At 37.6% G+C, this 16,140-nt stretch overlaps 1 protein-coding gene across 5 annotated transcripts in view; it reads left to right on the plus strand.

Annotated features, from left to right (window-relative positions):
* The window catches only part of FGF14 (fibroblast growth factor 14), a 402,889-nt gene that overhangs the window by 254,739 nt on the left and 132,010 nt on the right, over positions 1 to 16,140 (plus strand). The window contains exon 1 of one of the 5 annotated variants that reach the window (XM_054082904.1): positions 8,865 to 9,396. The exons of the other annotated variants lie outside the window; for them this stretch is intronic. Coding sequence (XP_053938879.1) covers positions 9,204 to 9,396 — 193 coding nt within the window. The 5' untranslated portion in view covers positions 8,865 to 9,203. Of the gene's footprint in view, positions 1 to 8,864; positions 9,397 to 16,140 lie in introns of those variants that run through there. 5 annotated transcript variants of the gene reach the window in all.

Consider the following 16,140-nt stretch of genomic DNA (forward strand, 5'->3'; position numbering starts at 1 on the left):
CATGTTGGAATATCTTTTCCAGGACTTAAAAATAATTCTAGTATTCATTATATTCTAGTTGTCACATCTTCAAAGTAAGGAAAAAGATACCAACACTGAGAACTTTGTCTTGGTATACTAATTTATGTAAGTAAGGCAAGCAGAAATCCTTAAATGCGGGTGTTTTTTAGGCCAAATCATTCATTGCTGATTTTTCTAGATTTTTCTTAAATTTATAAATGAAGTATAGGATAGATAATGTTTCTATTTTGCAAGAAGTAAGATGGAAACATGCAGCTTGATATAGCAATTACCATTGGCAATGATGAAGCTAGAGCTGAAGTAGATTGATTATTAAAGAGAGGAAGAGAAAAAGTTGGTATCTAAAAAGTTATTCTTCTGGTATTGTTTTGTAGTAGATCATATTTGTTTGCATCTGTGGCTTAATGATAGCATGTCAATTAAAAGAAAATCAGTCAGGGAAAATAATACAGAGTCAAAATATCATTAAGGAGAAAAAAGCTAAGGTGCATTCACTGCTAACATAAACTGTATTGTCATGTCAGATACTTCTGCATATCTAGATTAACTAAAAGGAAGCCAAGGCATACTTACTTTCAGAGATTTATGTCCGTCATTCAACAGAAATAATGGAAAGATGTACTGAATTTTTTGTTTGTTTGGCAAAAGGGAGACAGTGCATGTGGCTTTTTTTAGACAACATTAGTTGTGTCTGAACCACAAAGGAAGGGGCATTCTTGTGTGAAGAGATCTCAGAAGAGATCAAGGATGAATGCTGCATTAGCCAACATTGTTCTGCACCTACTTTGTCTCCCATCAGAGACTTACCTTCTCCTTGTTAGCAGTACTCAGAAAAAACACTTCACTCCTTTGCCTCTGGACCAAGAAAAGAACAGGTTTTAGGTTTCAGGGCTGTTACTTTCCTTGCAAATGTCTTCAGAACAGTATCAAATGGGTTGCAAACCAAAAGTTATTGGAAAATAAATGGTAGAAGAATTGTAAACAAAGACAGCTGACTATCAATAAGTTCTTTTCCTAATTACATTGCCAGTTTTAGTTTCAATAGCAGAAAAGATGACCTTTTTTTTTTTTTCTGAACTATTTGCCAGGGAGTGTCCTTCTTGCACCACAAAGTGATATTGTGTGTGTATGTGTGTATGTATGCATGCAAGTACGCAGACAGCTGCATTCCAATCCTTCCTGTCACTGGTGAAAATAACTTTCTATACGTATAGGGTTATTGGATATATTTTGGAGGGAATTCATCCTTCTGCTTCTCAAAATAGCAGTTTATATATGTCCCGGTTCATCCTATCTTTTCCATTCACTATTTGTTATAACGGATAAAAGTTGCTTTTTCTCCTGGGTCTCTGTCCAACACTTTTTCTTGTTCTTGAAGTCCAGAAATAGAACACATTTTTTCTCACTTTGTCATATGTTTTCTGAGGAAAGCAAGAAATCCTTATGTAAAGATTTAAAATTAATATTTTGGAGGACTTCAGCAAAACACTGTCAGTTAGCTTGGACTATATAGGGTTTTTTTATTTATCTATTTATCTATATATATTTATTGTATTGGGGTTTTCTTAATAATTTAAGACAAAGATATAGATTAAGTATCTAAGTTGGGATTTACATGTCAGATCTTGTGCGAATAAGTTATTCACTTTTAAATGGTATTCAGACAAGACAAAACTATGTCCTTACTAATCATCCCAAATTCTCATAAATATGAAAATACTCTCATGTACATATGTGTAAAAAAATTTTGTAAAGTTTTACATATGCATACATTATATAATTGTATATATTGTGTGTTGTGTGCATGCTCTGATATTATTTATTTCATTAACAAAAGGACTCTATGAAGTTAACAGCTGGAAAGCAAACATCTAATGAACCAGTAAATACCGTGATGTAATGTCAAATTCTATGAAAGTATCAATCCCCTATGTGTATGCTGGTAATCACTGTTACCCACAGAGCTGATTTTTTTCCTTACAATTAGAAAGTTTCATATTGATGTCTAGTTTTCTATAGGCCTTGCTTTTTTTTCTAGAATCTGCACAGCAAAACTCAATGTTTGTTTAGGACAATATTTGTGATGATTACAATCAGAGACTTCAAGTAAGCTCATTGCCACTTTTTTCCCTCTGTTTTAGTAGTAGGAAACCTTCACAGGAGAGTATTATCAAGCGGGTATAAGAGCTTACAAATTGCCATGCACTGCCAGCTGTACTGACTCCAGAGTCAGTTCACTGTAGAGACCAAATTTCTCAGGAACGATGTTCCTTTTGCTTCTAGAGAACAAAATTTAGCAGACTGATGTTACAGGGACTTCCAGTTACTTGAAAGAATAACATCAAAGTCTGTTGCATGTATCAGAAGCCAGGCCAAACAGAAAAGTCCTGCTGTGGCTAGATAAGCATATGCAACAGATGTTGTTTTAAGCTGTGCGTATGAGGAATTAATGAAGCAGCTCTCCATGCTGGTCTTAGGTCTCTAAATCTTAAACTGCTCTGTGCGTCTGCGTGGACTAGAGAGGAGGGGGAGGAGGATGGTGTTTTTCTTCAATGAAAGTTGTTGTTCTGGCTTGTGTCACCAGTGCCTTGTCTGAAGCACTCTGGTGGCAGATCTGCTAGTAGCTTCAGTGGGAACAAAATAAATGGCAATGTGTTTCTGTTGTTGCTAATTAAGAATCTCTCTTTAAGGGTACTATTTAATATTTAAAGTTAAAATCATATACATATATATATATATATGCTTCTCTGCAGAAGCCACAATGCATTTAATTATTTTTATGGATTTGTTGTGGAAAGAGATCTCGATTATTTTTTGGTCATATTTGTTGTTTACTGTTGTTTAAAAAAGATTAGTTGAAGATAAGTTTGGGTCTTGAGTGAGCTATCCTGGAGAGATATCTGTGTACAGTTCAGATTTTCCCATCAATCCAGCTGATTTCTTTTGTTCACCTAGTCTTAAAAGAAGTGGTATCGGAAGTAGAAGATAGAGTGAAAACTATGAAGAGTCAAGAAAGATCAGCACAGATGTGCTGCTAGTTAGGAGCTGTAATCATATATCTTGTTTTGCTGAAAGATCTGTTGTCTAAGAATGGTGTAAGAATCTCCATTCACTTTTCTTTTTCCTGTTGAAGAATAAAGAATTAGCCAGTAGAATTGAAAATTAAACTCTCAGTAATCAAAGTAGGTATATTCCTTGACACAGCACTATTCATGAGATCCATTACTACAGTATAATCAATGCTAAATTTAAAGAAAGGAGGAAAGCAAAGTCAAAAAAAGAAAAAAAAAAACAAGCAAGCAAATTGAGAATTATGTAATTTCTAAAGAATAAGAAAATATCTATTCAGCACTGTCATATTGGTCATCTCCAAGACAATTTTTTTCGGTCCCCTAAATGAGCTTGAATCCACACTAGCAGAAAGGTAATCAGTCCTTTGTCTTGCAGTCATATCCCAGATAATGCGTGAAAGAAATTAGTCACTAGTCAGTGTAGAACAAATATTGCACAAATACACATTAATTATGTACTAACGGTTCTTCTAACAACTTGGATACATGAAGTTGAGTAAGTCTAAAGCCTGTGAGGAAGCTGGCTGAAATATGTGCAGTTCTTTAAACACTGTACCACTGTACTGGAAGCTCACTTCTGTCTTATTTGAAAGCATTCATCTAATGTATTTAAATAATTTACTACATACTGCACCCGATGTATTCAGTAAATTTTAATGGGTATGAGTTTAGTTCCTTGAGTGCATTGTGAATGTTGAGACCGAATGCTGAGTGCTTTTGATATAGAACAGTGTAAAAGCATAGGTATCCAAAGTCTGTGAAGTATATTAGCATGTTTAATAAACTTTGTTCTTAATGATCTTCAAAGTCTAATCCACCAGCTCGAAGTGTTTAGGGTGTTAAGGATTTTAAATTGCAATGCTTCACAGTGCATTGTCTTCTTAGAAACTAACAATAACTTATAAGAAAAAAATATATCCAGATTAAGATACAACAACATGTACAACTTGTCTAACTTAAACTGTATAAAGCTCACTGTACATCTATATCAGTCTTCTTATAAGCATGGGATGGTCTTAAGCTATCTGAAATGGGATTTCTTGTCTATGATTTAGTATGTTCATGAAAAATATGATCTTCTATGTTGACAAACATTGTTCAAGTTTGTTAATTTTTAAAAAAATTAAACACTTACCAAACTACAGAGTAAGCCAGAGACCACGTTTCTTTCATCTTGTTCAACTCATTAGGCCATATCTCTTGCTCTGTCTTTGTCCCCCAAGAAAATTAAATCAAGAATTGGAAGTTAGTATTTCTTACCAACACCCACCCCACCAGAGACACACACTTTGTGTTCTTTGGGCAGGTATCAGTTTGTAACTATATGAATAATCCTATTTGTAGAACTGTGTCATGTTTTCTTATGAGATCATTTTATGGGAGGGGAGGGATCGTAGTATGTAAATTGAATTTAGACGCTCGAATTACAGTCCACCAAAATTGCCAGCAACCTTCATTGAATTTTTGATCCATATCAAAAAATGTTTAGAATCATAACGTTAGCTGGAAACAGCACTCTGGCAATCAGTCTGCTGTCTTGGCAAAAGCACTAGAATGTTGATTAAATTATTCCATCAGAATTTATAAACAAGTAATTTTTCAGTACTGAGACATCTTTTCTTGGGATGACATTAAATTTTCCCAATGGCCCAGATGTACTGTCATGCACACCTAGAAATTGTTGTGCCTAAATTGGTAGTCTTATCAATACAGTATCCTTTCCAGTTTGAAGTTTAAGGAGTAAAGTATTAATCTTTTTTTTTTTTTTTTTGCAACTATAACACCCACCATCTAAAAAAAACCAAAAAAACCCAAAACCAAAAAAACACCCTTTTCTGTGATACAAAATGATCTGCAATGAAGAACTTCTAAATTCACAATACTGAACTAACGATCTCTAGAATATAAGATAGGATGACTTTACAGAATCATATTCTGGACTATGTAACTGGACTAGTGAGCTGTGTCTGTGCCTACTGTTGGCAAGGAAGTGCAATAAAAATTTTACTAGAGCTCATGGAACTAAAACATATTTAGTAGCTATGTAATAGTCTGGCATTTTACACTTATAGAAAACATATGCTTGTAAGGACTTTAAGGTATTTTGCCTAGGTTTTAATTTGATTTCGTTTAGTTTTGATATGAGGAATGGTTTCAGGATAACTAGGAAGTGAAAATATGGGTGAAGTGTGTGTATGTGGGAACAGATCTATGAAAGATATTTTTCATAGAATTGCTTGATTGGGAATCACCTTTGAGATCATTGAGTCCAACCATACCTGTCCACTACTAAACCATATCCCTGAGCACCTCATCTACCCATCTTTTAAATTCCTCCAGGGATGGTGACTCCATAACTTCCCTGAGCAGCCTGTGCGAGCACCTGATAACCCTTTCAGCGAAGAAATATTTCGTGATATCTAATCTGAACTTCCCCTGGTGCAACTTTAGGCCAGTTCTTCTTATCCTATCACTTGTTACTTAGGAGAAGAGACCAACATCCATCTCGCTACTACCTCCTTTCAGGTAGCTGTAGACAGTGATAAGGTTTTCCTTCAGCCTCTTTTTCTCTAGGCTAAAAGACCCAGTCCCCTTAGCTGCCTCTCATAAGACTTTTTCTCCAGTCCCTTCACCAGCTTCACCATGTTTGTTTATATTAAAATAGTTTATGAAAGTAAGAAATCTGTAGAGTCTTCATGTCTGCACTGGCATAGAATTACTATAGCTTGCAACTGTATCCAACTTAAAGCAAAACGTACAAGTGAAAAAAAGAAAAAAGAAAAAGAAAAAAAGAAAAAAAGAAAAAATATATTACAGCCCTTAAAACATAAGGATGAAATTTTGATTTTTTTAAATTCAGTAGCCTGTGGATGTAGGCTAGGATAGAATATAAAGTACAAAATCTCATTTTTCCAAATGGAAGCCCTTATAAAAACATTTTATGTGTCACTAGTAAATGTATGTACACAAATAATAATTGTGTATATTTTAATATATGAACTTCGATGTCTGAAAATAGCACATCATAATTTACACTTCAAATTAGATGAAAAAGAACATAGTTTATTCCAACTAATACAGAAAAAAAGAATAATAATGCTTCATAACCTAGTACATAATAAAGCAAGTATTTTATGCATAATTTATCTCTGTTGAATGCTTTCCTCTAAAATTCATTCAGCAAGTAATTTTCTAAACGTTCTAAAATGTTTTTGTTTCAGCAATTCCTTAAATCCATGATAAATTAGTAGCTAGAAATTAACAGATGGGAAAATAGAAAGTATTGAAAAATCCCTTCTTCCCCTTTTTTGCTTTTAATCATTTATTTTCATACCCATTGTTTCGATAATCAGAAATAAAATTCTATATTAATGTATCAAATGTAATAGCTAAGATTTTTCCTTTTGTCCTAAATGCATAATCTTATGCAGTTGCTAGTCTTTAAGGTATCCAGTATGTTCATACTTCTACAATCCGTCTGCTAGCAAAACCTTCACTTTGACTAGAATTGCACACATTTTATCACAGGTTAAGACAGCAGATGGCTCTCTTGAGTTTTCATTGCAAAACCTCAAGCTGTAAACAACTGCTCTGCGTTTCTGACATGCAAGTAGAAATCTATTGTTTTTGATCTCTGGAGTAAGAAACACATTTTTTCTTGTCTACAGGCACGCTGCCCATTTTCACATTAGTTCCTTCCTTTCTTTGCCGTCACCTCAAGCATCATATAATTGAGAAATGTCAGTGTGTTTTGGCAAAGGCCCAATGGTTGAAGGAAACTGTGGAAAAGGAACAATAGTAGTAGATAGCATATAGTGAATAGCATCATTGGATAATATAAAGACATCTTTTCAGCAAAAGGAAACATGGAAACGGCATCATTTTGGAGAAAGTTTTTTATGCAAAAGTTAGATTTGTACGTTAAATACATAGATAGTGGAGGTTTGGCCTTTATTTCACTCTGCTCCCTCTCTTTCATTCCTTTGTTTGAAGTCAGGAGCCAGGTCGAGCAGGAGACGTCTGGCCGTGTCCTGTCACCTCCGCCGCCGGCGGCAGAGGATGCTCCACGCATCCCGTCTCTGGTCTGCTGTCCATGGTGCTGAAAGCACTGAACGCCCAGGACGGGGACGGAGCCCGGGCAGGGGGCGAGCCACGGGGAAACCCATTGGGGTGGGATTGCGAGGAGCAATTCTGTCCTGAGACAGAAGGCAACATCGTGTCTTGTCCGCTGCTGGGAAGTATGGAAAGCAGCTTTCAAAACTACTACAGTGAAATTTAAAACTAAAAAAAACCGGACAAACCAACAACAAAACAAAACCAGAAAAGCCCTCTCTGCCTAATTGCATTAGTTAAGGTAATTGTAAGCGTTGTAAGGAAATTGCTGCTCTCTAAAAACTGCCAGACAGAAAATCCAATGCGACTGTTTTAGCTGAATCTATTTAGAGACACTTTTAAATAGAATTAAAATGTATTATCCAGATCCGATTGTGCATGTTCTGCTCCTAGTTGGTCTAGTAATAATATAAAATCTTTATATGAGGGAGTTCCCACCATACACTTCTGCCCTCTGTATAAAAATAGCATTTTGTAGATTAAAGGATTTAGGGAAATAATGGTCAATATCTGAGATGCTGAAGCATCTGCTGAAGCAAGACCCTATTCTCACCTATGTGGTTCTGTATTGCAAAGCAGTGAGTTATTCTGGATGGATATTTACACTTCAAAGACTATTTATATGAAGATCCATCTAATAGGAATTAGAGTAATCTAAAACCAGTGTAAAAATTAGATACTTATTACATGATATTTCCCTGTGTGAGCATCTGCCCTTCCTTACTGGATAAGTCTGCATATTTTTCTGTGTAGCTACTGGATTTCTTATTTTTTTTTTTCCTGCTCTCTTCTGGTTAGTTACAACTTCAGGAAGTTCCACCAGTAGGCTGGCAGAAAGTAAATCCAAAAACCATTGAGCCTTTCTTTGAAAAGGGAGCAGACCCAACACAGAAAGATGAAAGGAAGGAAATGAGATGTTGTATTTTACATGGCATTTATTAATTATCTCCAGCATACTGTGAACTCCTTGGGGCAGAAACTTCCTAGGCACCCTGTGTCTAGCGAGCTGGGCAGGTGCTTGCTCAAATGATTCAGGTCATAGAAAATGAATTTACATGTTGCTAGTGATCAACAAATCTACCTATTGATGCTGTTTGTGGGTGCCCTATGGAATTCCTTTGGTATTTCTGAAAACCGAGAAATCGCTTTGTGTTCCAAATCAAAACTCTAGTGGTGCTATCGTCTTTTCTCCCAAAGAACGCGTGTCGTCTTCGGTGGAAGGTCCCCTCGTGGGCGTTTTTCTTCCTAAATCCTTCACAAGCAACACAAACCCCTCTCTGTTCTCCGTTCCCGGGATGCGGGAGGGGGAAGCGGGTGCCCCGTATCCTCTCCCCGCCTTCCTTTGCCCCCGCAGCTTCCCCGCCGGGGCTGGGAGGGGGACCGGGTCCCGTTGTCACCGGAGAGCCGAGGAGGGTGGGGAGAGTCCTTCCTCCCCCTGCACGAAGCCATCGGAAAGCTAAGGGGAGCAGAGGCGGCGGATCCGCTGCTTCCACCTAAAACCGCATCAGCGACACCCCTTCCCTCCGCCCCTCGTCCCCTTGGCTTTATTCTCCTGCCTCGTCTCCGTCCCTCCTCCGCCCCCTCGGCTCAGGGAGGACAAGAAAAAAAAGCTCCAGCGGTGCGCGCCTCTGTGCGTGTGTGTGTGTGTGTGTGCGTGTGTGCACGCGTGCGTGTGTAGGGGAGGCTGGAGCGGGGTGGGACCGAAGAAGCGGTGATTACAGCTCTCCCCGGAGAAGAAGATTGCTCTCTCTCTCTCCAGATGCTGATTTCTCAAGCACTCGGCAATCACCGGGCGGGAGCCTGGAGGAGGCGGCGGTAGCGGGGCTGCGGGACCCCGCCGGGCTGGACCCGACCCGCGGGGCGCTCCGCACGCACCCGAGCGCCGCGCACCCATGCGGTGACCCGCGGGGCGGAGGGACGGGTTCCCCGGCCATGGGTCCCCGCCGGGGCTGAGTGAGAGCCCCGCCGCCGCCCTCCCCACCGCCCCATCCCACAGCCATGGCAGCGGCCATCGCCAGCGGCTTGATCCGGCAGAAGCGACAGGCGAGGGAGCAGCACTGGGACCGGCCCTCGGCCAGCAGGAGGCGAAACAGCCCCAGCAAGAACCGAGGGCTCTGCAACGGCAACCTGGTGGACATTTTCTCCAAGGTCCGCATCTTCGGGCTCAAGAAGCGGAGGTTGCGGCGCCAAGGTGCGTCCGGGGGGTCGGGATGCCCCGAGGGGGGCAGCGGGAGGGGGAAACCTGAAGCCCGGAGCGCCCCGTGCCGCTCCTGCCCGAGGGATGCTCCCGGCTCTCTCGGGACCCTCTCCCTGCTGCCTGCGCTGGGGTGGCGTGAGAACGGAGTGTCCTCACCTCGCCTGTGCTTAAAGGTCAAAGAGCACGCAGCGCAGAACGTTTTTGAAGTGTCTGGGAACCCTCGTCCCTTCCTTGAGATGCCTGCTGCAGGGCAGGGGTCCTGCATCCTGTTGCCCGGGTACCAAAGTGAGGAACATGGCATAGTCGGGAGTGATGCTCCGTATCCCTGTGGGTGCCCCAGTGCAGCTCTGCCTGCCCGCCGCCCATCCCAGGTCAGGGACACTTCACAATGACCAACAAGTTGTGCAGGCAGTTCTTCTTTAGATTGGATGGCCGGTAGTCAACTGAGACCAAGATGACTAATCCTAGTACCACGCTAATAACGTTTTATCAGTTCTTTGTATTAGAACCCTAGAAATAAAAGGAGTTAAATGATATTGCGATGGCTTTCCTATTTTTTTTTTAAATCTTGTGATATTCAACTCAATATTCATCAGCGTTCAGAAATGGTGATGACTTATTTTGTACTTGTCTTCAGTAAACAAGTAATGCTAGAACAAAAGGAAGATCGAAAGTGTTCAGTGTCGCTCGAAATGTGGCCAATACCTACCCATCAATGGTAAAATATAATACAAGACACCCTCTGTTACACTAGAGAATGCCACCCTGTGTTGTAGTTTGGTATGTATACTACAGCTCCTACATTTTGGTATGTATACTACAGTTGGGTCAGAAGATAATTTTAAGAAGCATAATCAGTCATCTCTCTTGATTGATCCTTCCTGCTTTTTTTTTTTCTGTGCTTCATACTTGAAATAGCATGAATTGACAAAATGCATATACTTTTTACGGCATTATTACTCTCAGGATTATTTCTTGTGACTCCTAATGAAAGCTGAGTCTTGACGTTTTTAGATAGTACAGTGATATAGGGAAAATGAGTGAGAAAATGTCAGTGGCAAGGTCTGTGGTGGCTTATTTTCAGCAGTCTGCATATGTGTTTGAAAAGAAGACTGGAGCACTTGGTTTGTGATGGTGAATTCGTACATGTGGTTCTTGTTCATGAAAACGAGTTTAGGAGGATTTGCTAGCTGAGCAGTTGTTCTCAACCACCTGTGCAGTTATATTTGGGGGAAAACTGTGTATTTGACTGTATTATGGTTTGAGGAAGAGACAAGTGTCTCGCGGTACCGAGATGTCGAGCATTTTCTTAGGTAGGAAGGGGCTTTGAAGAGACTTCTGAACTCATCCTTTTTCATTCATTCATTCATGCTTCATAAGCACTTTGTGACGTTCCTGAAAAAGAGAACTGGATTAGAATATAACTCAACCGTTCACCCATACCACTGGTATAGGTGAGGTCAGTAAGAATAACTGCAACAAAGGCTGCAGTGTCAGACCTCCAAGTTTATTTTCTCTACAAAAACTGTAATAGAGACGAGATGATATTTATCCACTGATTTATGTTAAGGTCTCAGGATTACTGCTAATCCGTATGAATTCCTGCTGAAAAAAATACTATTGTACCTTCTACTGTATATGATCACGATGCATAAAGTGATACATGGAGTACCTGTGGATTCAAAGTTACAATGTATTTGGAGAGAATCTGAAGAAACAATCAAGCAGAAGTCATTACTTAAACATCTTATGCAGAATAATTTAGAATGAAAAACCATTTGGAAAAAAATAATTGCGTTTTATAAGGCTGATGATTGCTTTAAAAGTACCTGATTACAAAATGAACATTTACAAGAGTCTCTAATTTTAGTTTTCCTAAACTGAGTTAAATGACCACTGAATTCTCCACTGAAATCATACTGTCAAACCCATTAAAATAAGTCTTTGCCAAGCAAAATAGGATGCATTTCAAACACCTGTTGCCAGAAAGGTGCTGTGGGATTTTAGCAAATAAGCCTTATGCAAATGATATACAAAATGTCATGAGAACATTGTGAAAAACGAGCTAATCAAGATGTGACAGATCATCCATAGCATTCTCATACAATTCCGTGGAACAGTAGAAGTATATGTAAAATATTTGTTATATAGAGAGCAGTAAAAGCTAGACTGTATTTCTGATAGAATAAAACAGTGCTCCATTTTGTACTTGCATATGAAAAATAAGTGTCTTCCCATCTTTGAAATAGTCAGGCAGCAAAAACTAGTGATCCTATTTTTTTAAATTAAAATATATATTTGTATATTTGTACATACACATGCGGGTAAATACACAATATGTGCACACTTATCAACATGTTGTCAAACTTTTGAAAATATTCTTTATTTTTAAACTCTTCTTAAGAAATACCTGTTAGTACTGATCTTGTTCAGTGGGATTTATTTGTGAACATATCATAGAATCACAGAATGGTTGGGTTGGAAGGAGTCTTAAATATCATCTAGTTCCACACCCATCCTTCTCTCCTGCCATGAGCAGGGACACCTTCCACTGGATCAGGTTGCTCAAAGCCCCATCCAACCAAGCAAGCTATTATGAATACATAACATGATAAAATCATATGTATTCCCAATTGAATATATTTTTTTTCTGTCATTGTGAATAATTTTCTGTTCACAATCCTTCCTTTAGGTGAATACTAAAATATTAACAGAAGTGTGTTCTGGGAGACTAACATTTAGGAAGGATAGCATTAAAGATACATCCAGGAGCTCACTTGGGGTGAAGAATAGTATTTGTATTTGTTTATATACTGGCTCAAATAATAGAAGCAACAGTAGTTTTAAACAGCTTTTCTAAAATTTTGATGAATTAATTGAACTGGCAAAGGAATTTCTGTGGGAGACTTCTCTGATCATCTACTGAGAGGACGAAACCATTTTCATTTACTGCACAGCTTTCATTCATGTTGTTTTAATATCATATTTCAAATTTATTTAATCTTTATTTTATTCCACCTGTTGTCTGATGAAGAAATTATTGTCATTAATTCTGGATAGCCATGAAGCCAAGATCTTGCCTGACACTAATGCCAGACATCAATCAATTATAAATCATCCTCTCCTGGATTAGAGTTTGTTCAGTTATGATGGTTTCATTTATGTTAATATAATCACAAGTGGGAGAATCGACAGACGAGATTTTGAGTCTTGATGTGAAATAACCTTATATAACTTGGGGCTACCCAGTAAAAAGAAGCATATAAATGTCAGTTGTTAACCTTGTGCAACTACAGTGCACAGAGATTAAAAATGTACTCTTTTCACTGTTGCGAATACAAACTTCTTAGCCTGTATTTTCATCTCCATATCTAGATTCTTTGCTAATCTGAAAAATTGTCATTTGGTTAATTAGGTCCCTTGGGAGTATTCACTGGAAAATACTCAACATTTAAATGTATTAAAACCAAAGTATGATGTTTACTGTTCCCGTGTGCTAATACCACATTAGGACTTCTAAATTTATACATAGAATGTATGAGTTTTTGAATTACTTGGCCTCTGATTTTGTACATTAATATTTATGAGAAAGAGAGACCTAGGGAACTTGTTCAGAAAATGGACTGATTAGATTTTAGTGCATCTACAAAGGTAATTTAATTCTCCAAAGAAAACTTCTTTTGAAAATTGCTCATTAGATCAGCGAATGCTTTGTTTCAGACGTGGGAGTGGCCCATAATCTCAGATGTAAGATAATTCCTCATATACATATTGAAAATATTTTTTGAACGTGTGGTTTGCTAGACTTAACCTCAAGTTTTGCTTGCTTTTCTGCTAAGGGAGGCTTTAAAAAGAAATGTAATAATGGCTGGAATGTAATTGTATTCTGAACTGGTCTTAGTGTCTCTAACAGTGATGAATGAAATGCTTTTGAGAGGAAATGAGGAAAAATAACTTTAAAATGGCAATATAATGTTAGGCTATTGGTTCTTAAACATGGGTGATAGAATAGTGGGCATTTAACGTAAATGTAACGCCGTACCAAAGTTATTTCAGAATATCTCCTGTTTTAATGTAAAACAAGTAGAAAAACTTAAACATACCCATTGTATATCTTAAAAAAATATGCTAACAGTAGAAATCAGATAACTTTAGAGAGTATTCAATATTTAAACTTACGTCTTCAAAATTGTCTAAGTTGGGTAGTAGGTAGGACTTCTTTGAAACTTCTCAAAGGCTTCATAGTTGTTTTGGCTTGAATTCCTTGCTTGTCCTGTCAATAAAGTGCTGTGGTGTTGCATTTTTTTTTCTCAATACTTTCTTCCTGGTAAGTATTGGTTTACATTTATTTGCCTCAGGAAATTTGCGTATCCGGAGGAAACATATGCAAAATTAGAGGAATCCAAATTTTACTTCTCCTATATGCAAACATTGCTTTTCACTGTCTTCACTTGGTAGGTGGTGATTTAACTGTTCAATAGCAAATGAACTTTTTGTTATTGAGCGATCTTGCTGGATCTCCAAAGTTCAGGCAGTTTCTGTACACTTACAGTGATCTTTTTTTAAAGGTATTTCAGGTACTGTAACTATTAAGTGCATTATAGAACAAAATTATCTGGTTAACGGATATATTAAGGGAGATTTCAGTATAGACAATTACTTATGGTGATGTAGAAATGGAAATGTTATGGGTGAGGTCAGGTTTCTATACTGTATTTAAAGACAGAATTCTATCTTTTAACAATATCTAATATATTAGTGGATGTCATTTTTTCAGGGTATTTCAGTCTGTGAATTTGAATTATACTAAAGTGCTAAAAATAATTTGAATAATGAATTTTCAAGTCATTGGCTTATAAACAGGAGTAATTATTTTTAATAAAGAGCTACTGCTCAAAAAATTTATTACAGAACAACTTACCATTAAAGTCTTTTGACTTAGATTCCATCAATAATTTAGAAATGTGAAGATACACAGAACTATGAGACTGTATACCCATATTTTGTAATGAGTAAACACAGACCTATTTTGCTCGGTCATATGTAAGCTTTTTTCTCCCTTGGGCAAGTATTAGAGTTAGCAGTAGACAGGAAAATGTACTCCAATGGCACGTACTCTTACTGTGCCACCAGCTTTTTCTTGAAAACCTTTTACACTGGTACATTTTTGTTCTCAAGGGTTATCAGTGCTAATTCAGATCTTTCTGCCGTGCACTGAGTGGAGTGAAAATAGAAAGAATATATGATACTACATTCCATGGTAAAAGACAATGAGAAAATTAGTAAAGCTCTCATCTAAAATCAGCAACCTGCTTTCATTGTGCTGTAGGCCATAACATTTCTGTACATTAGGGATTTTTTTTCTTTTCAATTATTTAAATCAGATAACTTGATGAGATCAAATTTAGATCTGGACTGATCAAATTTAGATTTAGAACTGAAAATGAGGGAGCATACCCTTTTCTGGAACCAAGAAAGAAACCAGCTGCTTTTGGATCCAGGATTTAGGAGTATAAAATTGAATTAAGTTAGAAATGGGCAGGAGTCGAGTGCAGGACTTTTACATTCTGATTCAATGCCACAAACTAGAGGAGATTTCAGCATGTCCTTAAATAGGCGGCATTACTTAAATTCACATTTCTGTAACTAAATAAATAGTTAAACAAAGAAGATGGAGAATTCTGGTATTTCAAAGGGAAGCTAATACAAGATTGAAAGAAGTAAATAGTAAAAGGTTGATATCAAATTTAAATACAAGGACTATGTTGGAAAAAAGTACAGAAAACTTGTCCTCTCACGGTTTTCAGGATCCCAGGTTGGTTTTGTTTCTATTTTGTAAAATGGTGAATACTAGCTAATAAACGATTGTTGTTGTTCAGTAAGATTTTCATAAATGAACCTAAAGGAAGTTGACTGAAACAGGAATGTGTTTAGGATGTAACTAAATTAAACAATTTAATGAAATCTGTGGTCTTGATTTCAATCCCTTGCCCAGTTGTAGAACTTTTGAAAGGCGTTGGAGTTACTATGCCATAAAACTGCTGTAAATTGAACAAAGATTGGCCTGCTGATTGGCAGTAAACAGCATAGATAAATAATGGAACTCAACATTTGTTTAAAATAGTAAATCAAGGATTTCATTTCATGTAAGAATAATTCAGTGTTATGAAACACAAGCACACGGGTTGGTTTTTTATTTCTCTCTGTAGAATTTAATTTTTTAAAACAAGTAAAAAAGTAAAAAAGTCCTTCGTAGTTAACTACCATTTCCATTGCAAAGCCTACCCTTTTGGCTTTAATTTGCAATCTCCAAGATGTATCCAATACACTAACTGTAGCTGCTGCTGCTCCTGCTTCGGTACTGTGAAGCCCAGCTCCAGAAAGTATCTAGTTTTGGTTGCTAGACTATTTCCAGAGTGTTTTGAAAAAATGCAAATGAGAGAAAGGAAGTAATGATTTTTTAAATTAGTCTCTATTTTCAATGGTTCATTGTACAGGTAAATCTGAGTGGAATTTCATGTCCCAGTGAAAAAGGACTTTTCAAGCCTCAGGGCATTTTTGTTACTGAATTTCAAAGTCACTCTGCAAACAACAGATATGTCAGACTTAAGAAAAGGTCAGCAGGTTTCTTTACAGCGGAGATTCTTGTGAACCTAGAGAAGGGAGCTGGAACCTGGGTCTCCCTTAATGAAGTGATGCATTATAGGTATTTCTAGTTTGATTTTGATGATAATTTGT

This window comes from Cuculus canorus, chromosome 1 (assembly GCF_017976375.1).
Source record: "Cuculus canorus isolate bCucCan1 chromosome 1, bCucCan1.pri, whole genome shotgun sequence".
In the NCBI taxonomy this organism is placed as follows: Eukaryota; Metazoa; Chordata; class Aves; order Cuculiformes; family Cuculidae; genus Cuculus; species Cuculus canorus.